General features: G+C 46.9%; 1 protein-coding gene across 13 annotated transcripts in view; it reads left to right on the top strand.

The window, feature by feature from the left end:
• Positions 1–20,864, top strand: part of ttn.2 (titin, tandem duplicate 2) — a 250,029-nt gene that overhangs the window by 10,361 nt on the left and 218,804 nt on the right. For all 13 annotated transcript variants that reach the window (XM_083777339.1, XM_083777342.1, XM_083777338.1 and 10 more), the window contains exons 2-18: positions 250–353; positions 1,771–1,974; positions 2,091–2,378; positions 3,362–3,450; positions 3,619–3,840; positions 4,258–4,488; positions 10,094–10,153; positions 10,586–10,850; positions 11,805–12,009; positions 12,420–12,635; positions 12,994–13,136; positions 13,658–14,073; positions 14,888–15,132; positions 15,914–16,146; positions 16,453–16,617; positions 18,430–18,598; positions 18,998–20,685. In XM_083777339.1, coding sequence (XP_083633465.1) covers positions 263–353; positions 1,771–1,974; positions 2,091–2,378; positions 3,362–3,450; positions 3,619–3,840; positions 4,258–4,488; positions 10,094–10,153; positions 10,586–10,850; positions 11,805–12,009; positions 12,420–12,635; positions 12,994–13,136; positions 13,658–14,073; positions 14,888–15,132; positions 15,914–16,146; positions 16,453–16,617; positions 18,430–18,598; positions 18,998–20,685 — 4,930 coding nt within the window. In that variant the 5' untranslated portion in view covers positions 250–262. The remainder of the gene's footprint in view (positions 1–249; positions 354–1,770; positions 1,975–2,090; positions 2,379–3,361; positions 3,451–3,618; positions 3,841–4,257; positions 4,489–10,093; positions 10,154–10,585; positions 10,851–11,804; positions 12,010–12,419; positions 12,636–12,993; positions 13,137–13,657; positions 14,074–14,887; positions 15,133–15,913; positions 16,147–16,452; positions 16,618–18,429; positions 18,599–18,997; positions 20,686–20,864) is intronic.

The following is a 20,864-nucleotide window of genomic DNA, read 5'->3' as shown; positions in this document are numbered from 1 at the left end:
ACCGTGGCTCAGTGACGTCATGTTGTAGTTTTAGTAAAAACAGAGGTGTGTTTGGGCGAGCGGTGAGTCTCTTACCACTGCGGTGACCGCTGGTCAGTGGTCACCTTAACACCTAAAAACTGGAGTATGAATAGGCCTTGAGTCACTCTGGATAAGACCATCTGCTGTGCCTGAGTTGTAAATTGACCGTTGCGTGAGTGTGTGTGTGTGTGTTTTCCTGACCATTTGCTTCTTATCTTCTCTGCCCAGGGTGCCGACCAACATGTCTACACAGGCGCCAACGTTTACACAGCCGCTGCAAAGCGTTGTGGCACTAGAGGGTAGTGCCGCAACGTTTGAGGCTCAAGTTAGTGGTAAGAACGCCGTCTTTTCATCTAATCTGATTTTCATGCTTTATTAACACATTTAGGCCTGACGTCAAAATGTCTTCTTAATCCTGACAGTTTTCTGAAATACCCTATGTTTCTGTATCAGTGGTGCTCAATATTTCATGTCAAGGACCCCAAAAATGTATTTGGCCACCGACCCCCATCTGTCGTTCCAGGAACCCCTCAGAAGCAAAGATTTGGGTTTAAAACGTTCGAAAGCTCTGAAAGAATATATATTCAAAGATTTGTGCCGCATTATCACATTTTCAAAAATAGCAGACCTACAAGCTCGTAGCGCGGCACTTGGTGCTTTTTCAATAGCTAATGGAAGGCTTAGAAACAAGCCTGGTTTTATCTAGCATCGGTATTATAATGACTCAAATATTAAATAATCTGCATATCAGCGCCCCCCACCACTTTAGGACATTGTGGTACTGCAGCTAAAACTGCTTTCAAAGTCCAGAAATAAATGACAAGGACTGGTTATATCAGAGTGGTGATTGAGGCTTAAACCATTAGAAATAAGTTTCAGGGACATAGACCGGATTAAGGTTGGTGAGGGGTGAGTTAAAACGACCGGATTAAGGTTGGTGAGGGGTGCGTTAAAACGACAGGATTAAGGTTGGTGAGGGGTGCGTTAAAACGACCGGATTAAGGTTGGTGACAGGTGCGTTAAAACGACAGGATTAAGGTTGGTGAGGGGTGCGTTAAAACGACCGGATTAAGGTTGGTGAGGGGTGCGTTAAAACGATTGGATTAAGGTTGGTGAGGGGTGCGTTAAAACGACCGGATTAAGGTTGGTGAGGGGTGCGTTAAAACGATTGGATTAAGGTTGGTGAGGGGTGCGTTAAAACGACCGGATTAAGGTTTGTGAGGGGTGCGTTAAAACGACCGGATTAAGGTTGGTGAGGGGTGCGTTAAAATGACAGGATTAAGGTTGGTGAGGGGTGCGTTAAAACGACCGGATTAAGGTTGGTGAGGGGTGAGTTAAGACGACCGGATTAAGGTTGGTGAGGGGTGCGTTAAAACGACCGGATTAAGGTTGGTGACGGGTGAGTTAAAACGACCGGATTAAGGTTGGTGACGGGTGAGTTAAAACGACCGGATTAAGGTTGGTGAGGGGTGAGTTAAGACGACCGGATTAAGGTTGGTGAGGGGTGCGTTAAGGGTTGGGAGAGGGTTAAGGTTAGTTTCAGGTGTGCTGCCCCGTGGGAGGTTAGGGTGAGGGTGAGGGTTTGAGATATCAGACCAATGGTATGCCTAACCTTTTATGAATATATTTATGTTTGCTGAAGACTGTATGTCAGGTTAACCTTTTGCTTTTAGCGGTTAGCTTTGGGGTTTTCACATCTAACTAACTGACAACACGGTGTGTTGTGTAACTTGTGTCGTGTCCCACCAGGATGTCCAGCTCCCGAGGTGAGCTGGTTCCGTGATGGACAGGTTCTTTCCGCTGCTGCCCTGCCCGGCGCTCGGATCTCATTCAGCGAAGGCCGCGCTGTTCTGATGATCCCCGCTGTGGCCGCCGCACACAGTGGAAGATACTCTGTCAGAGCCACCAACGGAGCCGGACAAGCTACTAGTACTGCTGAACTATTAGTAACAGGTGAGGAAACAAGCTACTAGCTACTACTAAATGCAACCTTCTTGCGTTTTGCTTGTTTGTTGTTTTCTCTCCGAGTCTAAAGAAATAAACAACCTCTGCTTGTGTTTGGTCCTCAGCCGAGACCGCGCCACCCAACTTTACCCAGAGACTCCAGAGCGTGACCGTCAGACAGGGAAGCCAGGTGAGACTGGATGTGGGAGTGACAGGAATCCCTACACCCGTCGTGAAGTTCTACCGAGAGGGAGCAGAGATCCAGAGCTCCCCGGACTTCAGCATCCTTCAGGAAGGAGAGCGTTACAGCCTGCTGATCGCAGAGGCCTTCCCCGAGGACTCTGGAACCTACTCTGTGAACGCCACCAACAGTAGTGGACGCTGCACCTCCACCTGTGAACTCCTGGTACAGGGTGAGTGTTCAGTCAACCTCCACAGCCAGGGTAATAGCACCCTCTAGTGGCAGTGAGGCCAGACTTCAGCGGCCTTTTGTGTCCATCTCCCAGTGGTTAGAACCAGTATGCATGTATTCCGTTTTGGAAAGAACACTTCCCTACTTCCTCCACAGGTGTTACCGATGATACAAACAGAGTCAGGGTGCTGCCGTTGTTGTGCATGTTGGCTCACTGGAACCACTCTGCTACATCAGTGGGTCTCAAAGTGTTCCAAATGGCCCCGCACGGGTGTGTAACTCTGACAGTGTACGCGTGGAACCAAATGGACCCGTACACTCTCAGAGTTATGGGGGTCCATGAATATGTCTCGGGGCGGCGGTGGCTCAGGGGTAGAGTGCCTGGATGGTAATCGTAAGGTTGCCAGTTCGAACCCGGGCTCCCCCAGAGTTACTGTCGAAGTGTCCTTGAGCAAGACACTGAACCCCTAATTGCTCCCGATGTGCTAGTTGGTGCCTTGCATGGTTTCCGCTGCCATCGGTGTATGAATGTGTGTGTGAATGGGTGAATGTAATGCACAATCTCTGTAAAGCGCCTTGGATAAAGGCGCTATATAAATGCACCATTTACCATTTACCATATGTTTATTTATTAAAAAAAAAATTGAGTTAATTTCTTTTTTTTATATATTTTTTATTTATTTATTTTATTTAGAGTTACAGTATTGTGTGTTCATGGAGCCTGTTTAGTTGCAACGAGGTCCAAACCACTGCAAGCAGAACACTGGCTCCTCCCACCACTTATTATCTGGAATTAACATGGGGCTAAATGTCTCAATGGCTAAATGTTGTCTCAGGAGAAGAAGCTGTATTAAACATGGTGCTGAATGTGTGTTTTCTGTCTCAGGGGAAGAAGCTGTATTAAACATGGGGCTAAATGTGTGTGCTGTCTCAGGAGAAGAAGCTGTATTAAACATGGGGCTGAATGTGTGTTTTCTGTCTCAGGAGAAGAAGCTGTACCTGTGAAGAAAACCAAGACCGTTGTGGCCACCTCCACATCCCAGATGGCCACGGGACAGAGCAGAGTTGAGAGGGTATGTCTGACATCATCATTATGTCACCTTATTATTATTAGAGTTCACCTTTCACAAGCACGCTGCTACACGCATTCGCCATATGCTAACCACTACATTTTTGTCACAGTCTTAGTCGATGAAACCAAAACAACTCTCTCTCTCTCTCTCTCTCTCTCTCTCTCTCAGAGAGTGGAGAGCAGCTCCTACCAGGCGTCCTCCATGATGGAGATGCACATGGAAGGAGGCGTCATGATGCAACAGATGGCACACAAGACCCCCCCTCGGGTTCCCCCCAAACCCACGTCCAGATCCCCCCCCTCGCTGACCCCTCCCAAGATGACCGTGGGGCGCCAGCAGTCCCCCTCGCCCGTCAGACACGTGAAGGGTCCCACCATGTCCAAGAAACAGGTGAGAGGCAACGGGTTTTCACTGTATTCAGCGCTTCAGTGCTATTCTGGCTGTATTCAGCGCTATCATGGGGATCACACGCGGTGCGCTATAGCCTGTTCGCCCCACGGTTGGCGCGTGCCGTTCTGCTGTACAGGGATGTCCTGATCACGTTATTTAGCTCCCGGTCCAATTCCGATCAGGTTTTGAGTATTTGCGGATCCGAAGTTTATAATTTTATAGATCTGCCCCGATATCTGATCACGTGATCGGATCGGGACAACCCTAACCCTGACGCCGTAGTAAGATCAAGTAATTTACGACAACAAGATCATTTTCACTCATGCAAAAAAAGAAATTCTGAGGTCATCGCCATGTTGGCTGTTTTATTTCTGTCGTTGCATTAACCCCCCCCCCCTCCCCCCTCCTATCCCGTAGACTTCGTCCTCCCCAGAGGTGCTGCCCCCGTGGAAGCAGGGCGGCTTCGTGTCCGAGGCCAGCTACAGCAGCATGAGCAGCGCCAGCATGATGAGCAGCAGCGCCACCATGATGTCATCCTCACAGCAGGTGGTGAGCACACAGCAGCAGCAGCACTGGGAGGGCTCCTCCTCCTACGCCACAGGGCAGCAGCAGCAGCAACACATGATGATGATGATGACTGGAACAGAGGTGAGGAACACAGAGCCAAGCAGGCCGACACCACCTCTATATATGCTGCGTTCACTCACACAGAGCCACGCAGGACGACACCACCTCTATATATGCTGCGTTCACTCACACAGAGCCAAGCAGGCCCCCGACACCACCGCAAAGATACACACAGTCTAGACTGTGTGAAAAAGAGGAGTTAACGGGCAATTATGGGCACTGTATTTTGTCGTTTAGCTGGCATATACAGTTAATATACGGTAATACACAGGCGTGATGGTACAATTCTGGAGTTTACCGGAGTTTGTTGGAAAGTTTAACGGGAGTTTCCTGTAACTTACACTTCCATATTCCATGCTTTTTGCACAGTGCTACCGTTCATTTCCAATGGCAGCTCAGTGGCGTGAAGATACAAGTTCTCACATAGTTTTTTTTTAAACATTCAGCCTTTACACGGTCACGCGTGTCAAAAATGTCCAATAAATTATACAACATGCTCAACAAGCTCACAACCTGTTTGTGAGCTTGTAACAAACAGGTTTTTTTTTTTTTACATTTGTGACGACATATTGGGATTATTAATTTAATGTCGTTTTATAATTTCCCAGGCCTATAATCTCTACTCTGGTTCTTAAGTGTCTTCTAGCCATTTGGCAGCTAAGAAAACACTTTGATCCTAATATTAATGTCAGTGTTATAATACAGTGAAACAGTCATGTTTTCAGGTGGGTTTTGTGAAGGTGTTGTGTATGAGTGAATGAGTGTTGTGTATGAGTGAATGAGTGTTGTGCATGAGTGAATGAGTGTTGTGTATGAGTGAATGAGTGTTGTGTATGAGTGAATGAGTGTTGTGCATGAGTGAATGAGTGTTGTGCATGAGTGAATGAGTGTTGTGCATGAGTGAATGGACACCCATCTCACTCCACAGGTCATTTTGAACAGGGATATTATTTGATTGAATTTAACCAGCATCCATCATGATGATGATGATGATGATGACGACGACGGTGTGTTGTTTTCCAGCTCACAGAAAACAAACACATGTGTGTGTGTGTGTGTTTTCTCTCTCTTGTTGGGGGGGAAGGGGGGGGGGGGGTTGCCATGGATGGTAATGGAGATCTATATGCTTGACTGCGTGTGTGTGTGCGTGTGTGTGACTGTGTGTGTGCGCGTGTTTGTGCGTGTGTGTGTCAAACCCAACCGCTAACGTGTGTCCACCAGGGTGAGGGAGGAGGAGGAGGAGGCGATGGCGAAGGAAAGAAAGCCGAAGCCGTAGCCACGGTGGTGGCCGCCGTAGAGCTGGCGCGGGTCCGCGCGCCCCTGCACGCGGACGCCGTGCACGTGCACGCTGACGGTGCGCTCATGCACGCTGGCAGTGCACACATGCACACTGGTGGCACACCGTGCGCTACTGAAGAGGAGGCTGTGGTAGTAGTAGAATCTGACCTGAGACAACAGCAGTCACTCACACTGCAGCAGGCTGCTGTGGAGAAACATGTTACCACCACAGAGAAAAGGGTTACCACCACAGAGAAACCTGTTACCACCACAGAGAAAAGGGTTACCACCACAGAGAAACCTGTTACCACCACAGAGAAAAGGGTTACCACCACAGTGAAACCGGTTACCACCACAGAGAAAAGGGTTACCACCACAGTGAAACCTGTTACCACCACAGAGAAATGTCTTACCACCACAGAGAAACGTGTTACCACCACAGAGAAACATGTCACCACCGATAAACCTGTTACCACAGAGGAACATGTTACCACAGAGAAACATGTTATTGTGGAGAAACCTGTTACCACAGAGATACCTGTTACCACAGAGACCCATGTTACCACAGAGAAACACGTTACCATGGAGATGCCTGTTACCACAGGGGAATCTGTTACCACAGAGAAACATGTCATCGTGGAGAAACACGTGACGCTCCAGGAGGCCGACTTGAGACCACCGCAGGAGCAGTCGGTCACTCTGGAGATGGCGGAGAAACACCTGTCCGTGGAAACATTGTCTGTTGAAACGCCGCCGGTCACGGTGGAAACCGTGGCGGTCGAAACGCCCACGCCCGCGCCCACTCCGACCCCAGACCAACATGTTGAAACGCCGCCGGTCACGGTGGAAACCGTGGCCGTTGAATCGCCCGCAGTCACTCCGACCCCAGACCAGCACACCGTCCAGGTCTCTTTGTTTTATCTTCAGGAAGATCTCAAGTTCTTCTAATTAATGAATATTTCCAACACTGGATTTACTGTTTCTTTTAGGGATGCACGGTATTGAAATTTTTGGCTGATATCCGATTAGCAAATTAATGACTTGAAATAATCAAACGAGTACCGATACTGATATTGCACTACAAGTTTCCAGTAGAGATTTATCTTGACTTAAATGTAGTTTTGAATAAAATGTGATTTAATTTAAAATTTTGTTTTTAAACTTAAATGTAATTTTACTTAATATTGTTCCACCTTGTTGAACCTTTTGAAATCTTCTCCAAAATACACAGATTACATCTACAGCCTAAATTAACCAAAAAAAAGAGGCATTATCAGCTTCACATTCAAACATAAATATCGATAAGACAAACGGAATACCAGCTAAAACCGATATATTATCAGTTCGATACCGATATTGCATCTTTTAAGACTGATCTACCGATGTGATGACTGATTAATCGTGCATCCCTACAATGTTTTCATCTTCAGTACAAAACCAAATTGCGTAGGAATGTGTTAAGCACTCAACGTGAACTCTGTTGGTCACTCTAGATGCACAGAACCACAGAGAGCGTGGTGACGCACGTGGACGCTACTCTGGCACCGTCCCCACTTCAACATTTCACTGTCTCTAAAGTCACTGTCCCTAAGCCTGAAGCTAGCAGTCAGGTAAGGAGACAGGATTATAGGCAGGAAAACATCCCCCTTTTCATCGATTAACATCCACTCTTCATCACCGTTGGTTTGTGTTGTGGTGTGGCACACTTCACATCCCTCATAACAACATCGCATATCCCCGGAGTTTATATTTTTATTTTATTTTTAAGATTTACATTTTATTTTTTGTAAGCTATTCTTCAGTGCATTGTCAAATCCCAACCTTAAACTAATCTCCACTCTCCATCAGATCCATTCACCGTGTGTTTGTCCATCTCTAAAAAACGCCTTGTTTTCCATCCAAGCCATTTACAGCACATCTTTGACTCTCGCGTGTGTTTCTTCCGTGACGGTGACATGTTGTCTCCTGGTTCTCCTTGGCTTCCTGTCGGTTCAGGTGTCCCGGGCTGCAGGCGCTGCCACCGCCAGCCTGCAGAGGGAGCTCTTGTCTCCCTCCTCTGCCAGGAAAATCATCAAGCCGGTCAAGTCTCCCAGTCCGTCGCGTAAAGCGGAGACGCGGGTGACGTCGGTGGCCACCCCGCCGCCCTTCAAAGACCCCAGATATCAGTCTCTTTACCGGGGGAAGGTGGCGTTGAGCGAGGATGAGTTTGAGGACTGGGAGCCTCAGGTTTGTACTGGTCTGGTGGTCCACCACTGAGGTCTACTGGTCTGGTGGTCCCTGGGGGTCTACAGCTGTGGTTCCCTAATCTGAGAATCCCTTCGGCAAATTACAGAATTCTTGAGAGACTAGTGGGTCCCAAACACACCTGGTCGGCGAGACACATTTGTGGGTCGCGGACAGCCGGACAGATTTGTATGGGTCCCTTTATTAGTTTTTTTGTTTCCTACATTTTGTTTTAATTATTATATATATATATATATATATATAAATTAAAAAAAGCTAACATTTTCATGAATTTTAAAACATTTTTTTTTTTTTACCGAGTCATTTCATGAAGATATCTAAACGACAAATCTAAGAAATTCCATAAATTGGAAAACAAATGTTTTAATTACTATATTATATTAAATATTAATTAATTTGTCATTGAGAATCACTGGTTTATGTACTGGACTGGTACTGTACGACCCCTTGGGCCACAGTCTTCCTTCCTTCCTTCCCTCTTCACTTCCTGCTTAACACCGGCGTGGACCGCCCATTGGTCAAAACCAAAAAGCCACCACCTTCACCGTAACACCCACACCACCCAAGTCCGAGCTGCACCCGTCCTCCACCCGTCTAGACTAGAAGACTCCTTCACGCCTTCCCTCCATCCATCCATCCATCCGTCCGTCCGTCCGTCCATCCGTCCATCCATCCATCATTCTCTGTCTCTGTCTCCATTCACCTCCATGGTTCTCCTTCCACCATGTCCTCCTGAGCACACAGCCCTGTGTTTTCTGTCTCCATTCACCTCCATGGTTCTCCTCCCATAATGTCCTCCTGAGCACACAGCCCTGTGTTTTCTGTCTCCATTCACCTCCATGGTTCTCCTCCCATAATGTCCTCCTGAGCACACAGCCCTGTGTTTTCTGTCTCCATTCACCTCCATGGTTCTCCTCCCATAATGTCCTCCTGAGCACACAGCCCTGTGTTTTCTGTCTCCATTCACCTCCATGGTTCTCCTCCCATAATGTCCTCCTGAGCACACAGCCCTGTGTTTTCTGTCTCCATTCACCTCCCATGGTTGTCCTTCCATAATGTCCTCCTGAGCACACAGCCCTGTGTTTTCTGTCTCCATTCACCTCCATGGTTCTCCTCCCATAATGTCCTCCTGAGCACACAGCCCTGTGTTTTCTGTCTCCATTCACCTCCATGGTTCTCCTCCCATAATGTCCTCCTGAGCACACAGCCCTGTGTTTTCTGTCTCCATTCACCTCCATGGTTCTCCTCCCATAATGTCCTCCTGAGCACACAGCCCTGTGTTTTCTGTCTCCATTCACCTCCCATGGTTGTCCTTCCTGAGCACACAGCCCTGTGTGTGTCAGTGGAGTGGTTGTAAAGTAGGATTTACTTTACTGTACGTACAGTACAATGTTGGGGTGTTTGTAGTTGTAGTTGTACAGTTACGTTCTACTGTTTGTACTTGAAACACTTTTTGATACCAACACTTTTGTACTTTTACTCATAAATGTAGAATTTCCGACTTTCACTTGTGACGGAGTATACATATACATAGCAGTATTGATACGTGTACTGAAGTACAGCATTTGTATTGATTGATTGATGGTATGTATTAACAGTTTGCAGAATGGGTTCATTTCACTTGAAAGCACAACTTGAGTATACTTCCTCCACCACTGTCTGTGTGTTTCTAACCGGCTTCCACCACATCTCCATCTTCACTCTCACCGCTGGAGACGGAGAGGTGTTGTTTTAACTCTGTGTTTCTGTCATGGCTTCTCTCTCTCCCACGCCTTCTTCATCCTCTCACTGCTGGAGAAACAGAGGTGTTGTTTTAACAACACTGTGTTTCTGCCATCTCCATCCTTCACTGCTGGAGAAACAGAGGTGTTGTTTTAACAGTGTTTCTGTCTTTCATCCTGTCACTGCTGGAGAAACAGAGGTGTTGTTTTAACAGTGTTTCTGTCTTTCATCCTGTCACTGCTGGAGAAGGAGAGGTGTTGTTTTAACACTGTGTTTCTGTCCTCTCCATCACCCTGTCACTGCTGGAGAAGCAGAGGTGTTACACAGCTTTGTGTGTCCCGTAGAGATGTGTGACCGTGTGTTATGTGTGATGTTTCTGCAGGAGGCCGTCGCCATCCCTGCTCCGGCCCAAGAGCCCGTCGTACCTCCGACACTTCTTGCCGTGAGTTTTATTTTTATTTATTTTATTTTTTATCATCTGCTTTTTGGATTTATTGTCGTTTTACACGTGGAACCAAACGGACCATTCACCATATTCACATGGTGGCCATTTTTGCTATTAAGTTTGTGACTTCTTGTAGATTAAGTACCGGTAATGCCAGATGTGTGGCAATAATTTAACTCTTGAGAGCGTAAACCGAAACCAAATGGACCCGTAAGGATCATTTTACACTCTCAAGAGCTAAAGGAGCATTCAGTGATTTGGGAAAATCCCCCGGTCTGCCCCTGTACAAGATGTGCACAGACACACACTACAGTGGTTTTCATTTCGTTTCCATGTAGTTTTCGTTGGTAGTCGACGAACATTTTTCGTCTTGGGTTTTACTCGAGGAAAACAACACTGTGTGGAACATGTCCGTCTCGTCTTCAACAGGGTTTGACGAACACAAACGTGACAGAGGGCGAGTCAGTGACCCTGGAGTGTCAGATCTCGGGCTACCCGGCGCCCATGGTCATGTGGTTCAGAGAGGACTACCGCATCGAGAGCTCCATTGACTTCCAGATCGCCTACGAGCACCAGAGCGGCCACGCCCGCCTGGTGATCCGCGAGGCGTTCGCAGAGGACAGCGGGCGGTTCACCTGCACCGCCACCAGCGAGGCGGGAACCGTCAGCACTTCCTGCTTCCTGCTGGTCAAAAGTAAAAACAATTTTCATGCAGTGAACTTTTGTTTAGATCAAAGTCTTTTGAATAGAATTTAATTTAGTTTTTTGTCAGATTTTAGTCGACTAAATCTACGGTTGATTTTGTCAACAAAGAATTATTATTTTTTGGCAGGACTTGATGGTGTTGTAATGGCTGATTTTACAATTGGTTGCATGCTGAAAAAAGCCAGATCTGCTATTTTCAGCCGAGCACAACCAAACATAAAATGACTTGTCTTTCAGTTCTACTGGATCTCTTCTCCACTAGTCCCTCACTAACATTTTAGTGTAGTTTTTATTTGTTGACAAAACTGTCAGTAGATTTAGCCTTAGCTTAGTTTACGTCAGTGAAAAAGGGTAGTCCAACAAAAAAAGTCTACAAAATCATCACTGCTGGATATGATTTCATTTTCATGTTGACTGTAGTAACGATTTAGTCGAGATACGCTAAAAGGAAGATGTTTTTTAACTTACAATTACAGAGACAAACCTTACTCATGTAAAATGAATGGTGGTATACGTAATTTTTTTGAAGATTGTACATGCTTTGCTTCAATAGCATGCAGATTATACTACTGTGAGTACAGTAGTACCTGAGTAGTACTGAGTACAGTAGCCCTGACTGCCTTAGGCCTCACTCACACCTAAGACACACGCAAGACACACTTGTGTCCTGTGTCTTCTTGCATTGGTCAATGCATTTCCAATGGGAGTCACATGGTTTGAAAACACAACTTCAAGGGCAGAAGACAGCCATGCAACAAGGTTGTGTGATGGTTCGGTGATATCAAACCATGTGACTCCCATTGGAAATTCATTGAGGCGGCCAGGACACACAGAAGACACAGGACACAAGTGTGTCTTAGGTGTGAGTGAAGCCGTACACAGAATACTTTACAGTTGTCGGTCGGCGTGTTTTCTAACAACTACTGTGCATGCTTCCTTCTAGTTTCAGAAGAACTTGAAAGTAGAGAAGAAACTGCTTCATATACTAGTGAAGCTGTGATGAGAGGAGACACTGCTTCATATACTAGTGAAGCTGTGATGAGAGGAGACACTGCTTCATATACTAGTGAAGCTGTGATGAGAGGAGAAACTGCTTCATATACTAGTGAAGCTGTGATGACACAACAGACAATGACACAACAGACAATGTGAGTTTGAATGTCATCATATCACACGAGACCCAACGTTGAAGCATCTTTATACAAGTTATAGATAAGATACGCTAAGCTCTGTTATTGTCACTGTATGGAACACACACGGGAACTTTGTTTAGTGCATCCACACAAACGAATTAAACAAACTAAAAAGACGAATAACAGTCACTTTCATTAACTAGAAGAACATTTTATTACGATATAGATTTCAATTGTAAACTTGTCATTCATATTATGATTAAAAATATATATAAAAGTATATTAAATCATTATATTCATAAATTACAATCCTAATCATACATAGCAAAGGTATACATTTAAATCCAGAATATCCTGGGCTTGATGAAAACACGGGAGCTTTTAACTGCCGATTGGAAACAACGTGCCTTTTGCCTTTTTTGTAGGATGTCTGCCGAGACGAAGACAGAGATGGCGATGCCCGCGGCGTCGCCTGTGACAGAGTGCCCCGGGGAGGCCGCCGCCCCCTTCTTTATCAACACGCCCCTTCCCCAGAAGCTGGTGGAGGGCGGCAGCGTCCACTTCGACTGCCGGATCGGAGGAAGTCCCCGACCGAACATTATCTGGAAGAAGAGTGGCATCCCACTCACCACAGGATACAGGTACACTACACACTTTAACTTTAAGAATTATGTTATACTTTAGCTATTGAAAAATAGCAGATCTACAAGCTCATAGCACGGCACCGAGTGCCGCGCTGCGAGCTTGTAGATCTGCTATTTTTTAATAATTAATTCTTAATTATAATTCTTAATTATTAATTATTTTATTATTTTTATTTTAATAATTATTATAGATGTGCATAATCTTTTTATTTTTTAAATAATTTCCTCTGATAAGTCGTAGTAGTAAGGTTGAAATCTCTTTTTTGAAGTAGAACTATATCCGGGTGTTGCAGCCTGCTACGGGTCGGGTATGGACTAGTGTCTCTAACTCCTCTACCCTCCTCTGCCCCGCTAGGTACAAAGTCCACTACAGCCAGGAGACGGGAGCGTGCAGGCTGGAGATCTCCATGACGTTCGCTGACGACGCAGGAGATTACTCCATCTTCATCAAGAACCAGCATGGAGAGGTCTCGGCCTCCGCCTTGCTGATGGAGGAAGGTAAGAACTAGGGCTTTCACCTCTAGTGTTTTTTTTTTTTTTTTTTTAAGATATTTTTTTGCGGCTTACGCCTTTATTGATTTTTTTAAGGGATAGAAAGTAGGCTGACAGGAAACGGGAGAGAGATGGGGGGATGACATGCGGTAAAGGCCGTGTCGGGTCCGGGAGTCGAACCCGCGGCACACCGCGACTGGATCACCAGTCCGGTGCCCAGACCGTTACGCTACGGCCTGGGCCACCTCTAGTGATTTTTGACTGTTTAACTACCTATTATGTAAAATAAAAAAATAAAATGCCCCCGCCCCCTGTCAAAAATAGCTAAAATCGCTAAAACGAAAGAAAGCAGCAAGTAAAAAAGAATAACAATCATCTTTTACTTTCTCTAATAAGAACCTAAAACATGAACTTTGGTTGAAAAGAACTAAAGTAGTCCTTTAAGTCAAAATGTGGGTACTTTCCCCCACCGCTCTCTGTTGTCATGCGGCCTCATGGAAGCGTTCTGTGGCGTTTGTGTTTTGCAGAGGAGTATGAAACATACATGAAGCAGTTTGACGTGACGTACAAAACCGAAGTGACGACGGCGACGACGGCGGCGGTGGTCTCCGAGGCGGCCCTGCCCCCTCCCGTCGTGACCGCCATGACCCACTACGGACAGATGCCGGAGCAGAGGAGAGCCACCACGCCCGCCATGAGCTACATCTCCGAGGGAGAGTTCCACATCTCGGCCTTCGAGCAGAGGATCATCCAGGAGATCGAGCTGCGCATCATGATGATCAGCTACACGGAGATCGTCCGGGAGGACCACGAGGTCGTCGTCACCGTGTCGGAGGCGCAGGCCGCGCAGCCCGCCTTCCACACGCCCGTCAAACACTACCGCATCCTGGAGGGCATGGGGGTCACCTTCCACTGCAAGGTGGCCGGAGTCCCACTGCCCAAGGTACGGCCGTTAATTAATGACCACTTTCAACCCGGGGTCCCTCTTTTTGGGTGTGTCATCATTAGATAGATAGATAGATAGATAGATAGATACCTAACCTTTATTATCCTGCAGGATAGTCCTTCCTGATGAAGGTCTAACGACCGAAACATTGACTTATTAACGAGCAACATTTTGGCAAGTTTCCGACGAGTCCTCTTCTTTGTTTTTCAAAGATGGATTTCAAAGACCCTTTTTAATAAATCAGTCGCCTAGAGCAGTTAAGGTTACAAACGTGCAGTTAAGACTTTAAAAATTAAAAAAATAAATTAAGTTTTTAGTCCAAGGATTTATTTTTTGTGAACAAATTTTTACTGTGGATTCAGCATCACGAGAAGCCCCTAGTTTGACCACTAACATGCAACTTAAAGCAGAATTAAAATGTGTAAATCTCATATAGCTTATTCGTTGTACCACAACTTTCAGCATCTGTCACAGATTCTCCTTTTAGGGAAACTCAGTTTCCGTCTTTGTGAGATGTGTTAATAACCTTTACAAACACATTGGTGAAGACATTTTACGGTTAAGATGTTTGGCATTACATGATCATAATATGTCAGCCAGGTATATGGGATTTGTAATGTTTGCCGGGCCAAGTCTATGGACTTTAATGTTTGTTTAGGGCAGTAAATGACAATGTAAGACGTCAAATGGCCACTGACTACATGTACATGAGGTGCAGGTTAACAAAAATCTAACAGGTGCAGCACATGAGATAATTATACAACATGGGAACGGTATCTTAAAACCACGTGTTTTTCCCCTCCCGGCACAGATTGCCTGGTACAAAGATGGCAACCGCCTGATTCCCGGCGGCCGCTACCAGATGGAGGTCCTCCAGGACGGCAGGGCCAGCCTGCGTCTGCCCGTCGTGCTGCCGGAGGACGAGGGCGTCTACACCGCCTTCGCCAGCAACATGAAGGGGAACGCCGTCAGCTCCGGGAAGCTGTACGTGGAGCCCTCTGGAATGGCCACGCCGCGAGGCTACACGCCCCAGCCAGGGGCCATGCACAGACTCAGGTATTAACCCATTCTGTACGGGAAGTCGGGAACCCCTTTTTGGTGTTTTAAGCATTATGTTATACTTTAGCTATTTTAGAAAAATCTAAATGGGTTAATATGCCCTTCCATCAGGTATGCTCCCCATCCTGTTTGCCTGCCTCCCCATCTCCATCCACATGCTGTGATGAACTTACTTAACGACACTCGAATCCTGAACATTCCATGTGGACTTTAGGATGAGTCTGAGTTGTGTGGTGGATGGGGACAGCACCTAGAGCCTCAGTAGCTAGATACAATCTTAAATTTCAGCGCGAGTGGCGCGCTACGAGCTTGTAGGTCTGCACAAATCTTTAAATATATATTCTTTCAGAATATTTTTTCTTTATTTTGACGTCAGGCCTAAATGGGTTAACACAATCAGCGCCGGGATTCCTTAAAAATAGAAGCTCTGGGGTGCCGGGAAGACATGGCCGCTTTTACTCTGTAAAGCCCCCCCTCCCTTCTGTCCGGAAAAAAACTGATATATTGTTTTGCTTGCTTACCGTGCTCTCGTTTCCATATTATCGCTAAATAATCCATCGCGTTCATATTTTGAACGAGAGGCAGTTGAGAAGTCAGTAAATGAAGAGCTTAGTATATCCATCAGATCAAAACCACAGAGAGCTCCTTAGATTAGGAGAGACGAGGCATTCTTTCTGCAGCGATAAACAGGGAAGTGACCTGACCGCGCATCAACGAGTTATTATAAAACCTCTTGATGTTGATGGTCTGTGTGTGTTTTTATTTCCTTTCTCTCCAGGTCCGCCTCTCCGCGCTCACTGAGCCGCTCACCCGGCCGTTCCCAAAGCCGCTCTCCGGGCGTGTCTCCGTCGCGTCGTCTCGACGACCTCGACGAGGCTCAGCTGGAGAGGCTCTACAAGCCCGTGTTCGTCCTGAAGCCCACCTCGGTGAAGTGCTCCGAGGGCCAGACCGCCAGGTTCGACCTGAAGGTCGTCGGCAGACCCATGCCCGAAACCTACTGGTTCCACAATGGTACGGAAAAAAACACCACCACACCTCTGCTTTTTTATAATTTACTATATTAGTCTGGTTAAGCACTACAGTGAACCTATATATTACATTGATTACATTGATTGATTAGCTTTAATTAACTGTTGCTGTTTACAGTAACATACCATGTCAGAGAACTACAGGGGCAGTGTAAAAAGAAAATCGTTATTTTACCGTAATCGAGGCAAACGTTTTAAATAATGTTGCCCTGATCAAAACTCATGTATATCTGCCATTTAACCAACCACCCCGTTAAAAACACACATACTATCCTCCTCTTCTTCTCAGGACAACAAGTGGGCAATGATTTCACCCACAAGATAGTGATCAAAGAGGATGGAACCCAGTCTCTGATCATAGTTCCAGCCATGCCCAAAGACTCTGGAGAGTGGACAGTGGTGGCGCAGAACCGTGCCGGGAAGTCCTCTGTCACCTTGACTCTGACCGTTGAAGGTAAGCCTACAGTAAAGTATGTCCCACATCTGACCACCTGGAGGCGCTGCACAATGTCTCTTTACCTGGATTTCACATACAGTAATGTAATTTGACCTCAAACTAATTCCAAAAAACCCAAACCCAAACTTGGTATCTTCAAAACAAAAGTTTTGAGGGGAAAGTTTAGAAAATAACCTGTACAGTATGACCACCATAGACATCCTATATAAGGCACATATTTTCTAGATTTCCTTTTGCTTTAACCCATTCTGACCTGAGATCAGATTCATACGAGGTTTCCGCCGGACACACACTGGTCTGATGAACCCATTCTGACCTGAGATCAGATTCTAAAAATGTCAGTCGCTCTTCGATTTTTCAAAAATAGCAGACCTACAAGCTCGTATCGCGCCACTCGGTGGCGCGATACGAGCTTGTAGATCTGCTATTTTTAAATATCTAAAGCATAACATGATGCTAACACCAAAATGGGTGCCCGGTCAGAATGGGTTAAGTAGCATGTGACATGTCAAACTAGGGGGTTTTCATGATGCTGAATCCATTCTTTAAGTAGCATGTGACATGTCAAACTAGGGGGTTTTCATGATGCTGAATCCATTCTTTAAGTAGCATGTGACATGTCAAACTAGGGGGTTTTCATGATGCTGAATCCATTCTTTAAGTAGCATGTGACATGTCAAACTAGGGGGTTTTCATGATGCTGAATCCATTCTTTAAGTAGCATGTGACATGTCAAACTAGGGGGTTTTCATGATGCTGAATCCATTCTTTAAGTAGCATGTGACATGTCAAACTAGGGGGTTTTCATGATGCTGAATCCATTCTTTAAGTAGCATGTGACATGTCAAACTAGGGGGTTTTCATGATGCTGAATCCATTCTTTAAGTAGCATGTGACATGTCAAACTAGGGGGTTTTCATGATGCTGAATCCATTCTTTAAGTAGCATGTGACATGTCAAACTAGGGGGTTTTCATGATGCTGAATCCATTCTTTAAGTAGCATGTGACATGTCAAACTAGGGGGTTTTCATGATGCTGAATCCATTCTTTAAGTAGCATGTGACATGTCAAACTAGGGGGTTTTCATGATGCTGAATCCATTCTTTAAGTAGCATGTGACATGTCAAACTAGGGGGTTTTCATGATGCTGAATCCATTCTTTAAGTAGCATGTGACATGTCAAACTAGGGGGTTTTCATGATGCTGAATCCATTCTTTAAGTAGCATGTGACATGTCAAACTAGGGGGTTTTCATGATGCTGAATCCATTCTTTAAGTAGCATGTGACATGTCAAACTAGGGGGTTTTCATGATGCTGAATCCATTCTTTAAGTAGCATGTGACATGTCAAACTAGGGGGTTTTCATGATGCTGAATCCATTCTTTAAGTAGCATGTGACATGTCAAACTAGGGGGTTTTCATGATGCTGAATCCATTCTTTAAGTAGCATGTGACATGTCAAACTAGGGGGTTTTCATGATGCTGAATCCATTCTTTAAGTAGCATGTGACATGTCAAACTAGGGGGTTTTCATGATGCTGAATCCATTCTTTAAGTAGCATGTGACATGTCAAACTAGGGGGTTTTCATGATGCTGAATCCATTCTTTAAGTAGCACGTGACATGTCAAACTAGGGGTTTTTCATGATGCTGATTCCATTCCAAGTATTAGTTTACCATAAAAAACACTCATTGGGCTAAATTTGGCCATAAGCCACTCCTCATCACATTTGTGATGACGGCTATGGCCGCAGCTAGCGATGTTTGTGTATATGCATTGTGCACACTGCGTTTGACCAATCCGCAGCTCGGGAGAGCGTGGCACGGCCTCAGTTCCTGGAGAAGCTGAAGAACATCACAGTGCGTCAGGGCACGCTGGTGGAGCTGGCCGTCAAGGCCATCGGAAACCCCCTGCCTGACATCGTCTGGCTGAAGAACAGTGACATCATCACCCCACAGAAGTACCCACACATCAAGTATGTGCTTTATGCTGGTTTTCATCTGCGATAATATCGGCCTGACTCGGCCATTCACGCAACTCGCCATAGGATTAGAATCACACTACTAGGTTTATGATGTGTTTATTTTTTTGCGATTTTATTACAAACTAATTTATTTTCCAGACGTAATTATTATTTCTCTTACACAAATCCAGTATTTTCTCCTCTTTTCAATACAGTAGCAAATGACTGAATCCGTTTGCATCGTGATTCAATTTGAGATTTTATCGCCATCGAAATTGTCACCAGTTTGAATCGATTTTATATTAATTATATTGTTTCATGCCTAATCCATTTCCAGTAGGGTGCAGTAGTCTAGTGTCACAAAAAAAGTGAAACATCCTTATTAACTTTATTGAAATGCTCATATTTCAGGATCGACGGCGTCAAAGGAGAGGCCAAATTCCAGATCCCTTCGCCGTCGGTGGCGGACAGCGCCTGGTACACGGCCACGGCCATCAACAAGGCCGGCCGGGACACCACACGCTGCAGGATCAACATCGAGACGGACTTCGCCGCGCCTCAGGCCGAGAAGAAGCTCATCATTCCCCGAGGAACGTACAAGGCCAAGGACATCGCCCCTCCGGAGCTGGAGCCTCTGCACCAGCGCTACGGCCAGGAGCAGTGGGAGGAGGGAGACCTCTACGACAAGGAGAAGCAACAGAAACCGTCCTTCAAGAAGAAGCTGACCTCCATCAGGATGAAGCGCTTCGGCCCGGCGCACTTCGAGTGCCGGCTGACGCCCATCGGCGACCCCACCATGGTGGTGGAGTGGCTGCACGACGGCAAGCCCCTGGAGGCCGCCAACAGGCTGCGCATGGTCAACGAGTTCGGCTACGCCAGTCTGGACTACGAGGCCGCTTACGCCAGGGACAGCGGCGTGGTCACGTGCAGAGCCACCAACAAGTACGGAGTGGACCAGACCTCGGCCACGCTCATCGTCAAGGACGATAAGGGCCTGGTGGAGGAGACGCAGCTCCCCGAGGGCAGGAGGGGACACGAGATCGAACGCGTGGCCCACGAAGGAGGACCCGCGGGAGTCTCCATGGACGAGGATACCGAGAAGTCGAAGCCCGAGATCGTCCTGGTTCCCGAGCCGGCCAGAGTGCTGGAAGGCGGCGTGGCCAGGTTCCGCTGCAGGGTGACCGGCTATCCCATGCCCAAGGTCAACTGGTACCTCAACGGACAGCTCATCCGCAAGAGCAAGAGATACAGACTTCACTACGACGGCATTTACTACCTGGAGATCGTGGACATCAAGTCCTACGACTCCGGAGAGGTCCGTCTGACGGCCGAGAGCAACATGGGCGTGACGGAGCACATCGTGAAGCTGGAGATCCAGCAGAGGGAAGACGACTTCCGCAAAGTCCTCCGCCGCGCTCCCTCCACGGAGGCCAAGCCCGCCGACACCACGGACTCCGGCCTCGGCTTCGACATCGTCAAGGTGGACCATCCCCGTGAGTCGTCCGCGGACAGGGAGGTGGTCACGCTCAGGAAGACCCAGAAGGTCGTCCACGAGAAGACCTCGGAGGAGACGGAGGAGCTGAAGAGCAAATTCAAGCGCAGGACCGAGGAGGGCTTCTACGAGTCCATCTCGGCCGTGGAGTCCAAGTCGCGCCGGAGGGACGAGTCGTACGAGGAGCTCCTGAAGAAGACCAAGGATGACCTGCTCCATCGCCAGAGGCAGGCGGAGGAGGCGGAGAGGAAGAGGCTGGAGGAGGAGGGCAAGCTGACCATACCGGTCATCAAGCCCGAAAAGTTCCAGCTCTCGCCCAGCATGGAGGCTCCCAAGATCCTGGAGCGCATCACCAGCAACACCGTGGCCCCCATGGACGAGGTCCGCTTCAGGATCCGCGTGGTGGGCCGACCCGAGCCCGTGTGCCTGTGGTTCAAGAACGGCGTGGAGCTGGAGAAGACCGACCGCATCTACTGGTACTGGCCCGAGGACCACGTGTGTGAGCTGGTGATCAGAGACGTGCGCGTGGAGGACTCCGCCAGCATCATGGTCAAGGCCAGCAACGTGGCCGGAGAGGCCTCCAGCCACGCCTTCTTGTTGGTCCAAGGTAAGTTCACTTCATCATAATAATAATAACGTTCACTTCATGACTAATATGCTTTACTCACCTTTTTGTCGGTTTTTAAAGTGATGCTTGAGAAAATGGAAGGTTCTATATTTATTAGCTTTTAATCACTTAAACCGTATATACTTATACGTAGGCCAGGAGAACCTATAGTCTCCATT

Source organism: Protomyctophum parallelum, assembly GCF_964188405.1.
Source record: "Protomyctophum parallelum genome assembly, chromosome: 11".
Taxonomy (NCBI): domain Eukaryota; kingdom Metazoa; phylum Chordata; class Actinopteri; order Myctophiformes; family Myctophidae; genus Protomyctophum; species Protomyctophum parallelum.
Note: the sequence above shows the minus strand (reverse complement) of the source record. Positions and strands in the feature narration are given on the sequence as shown.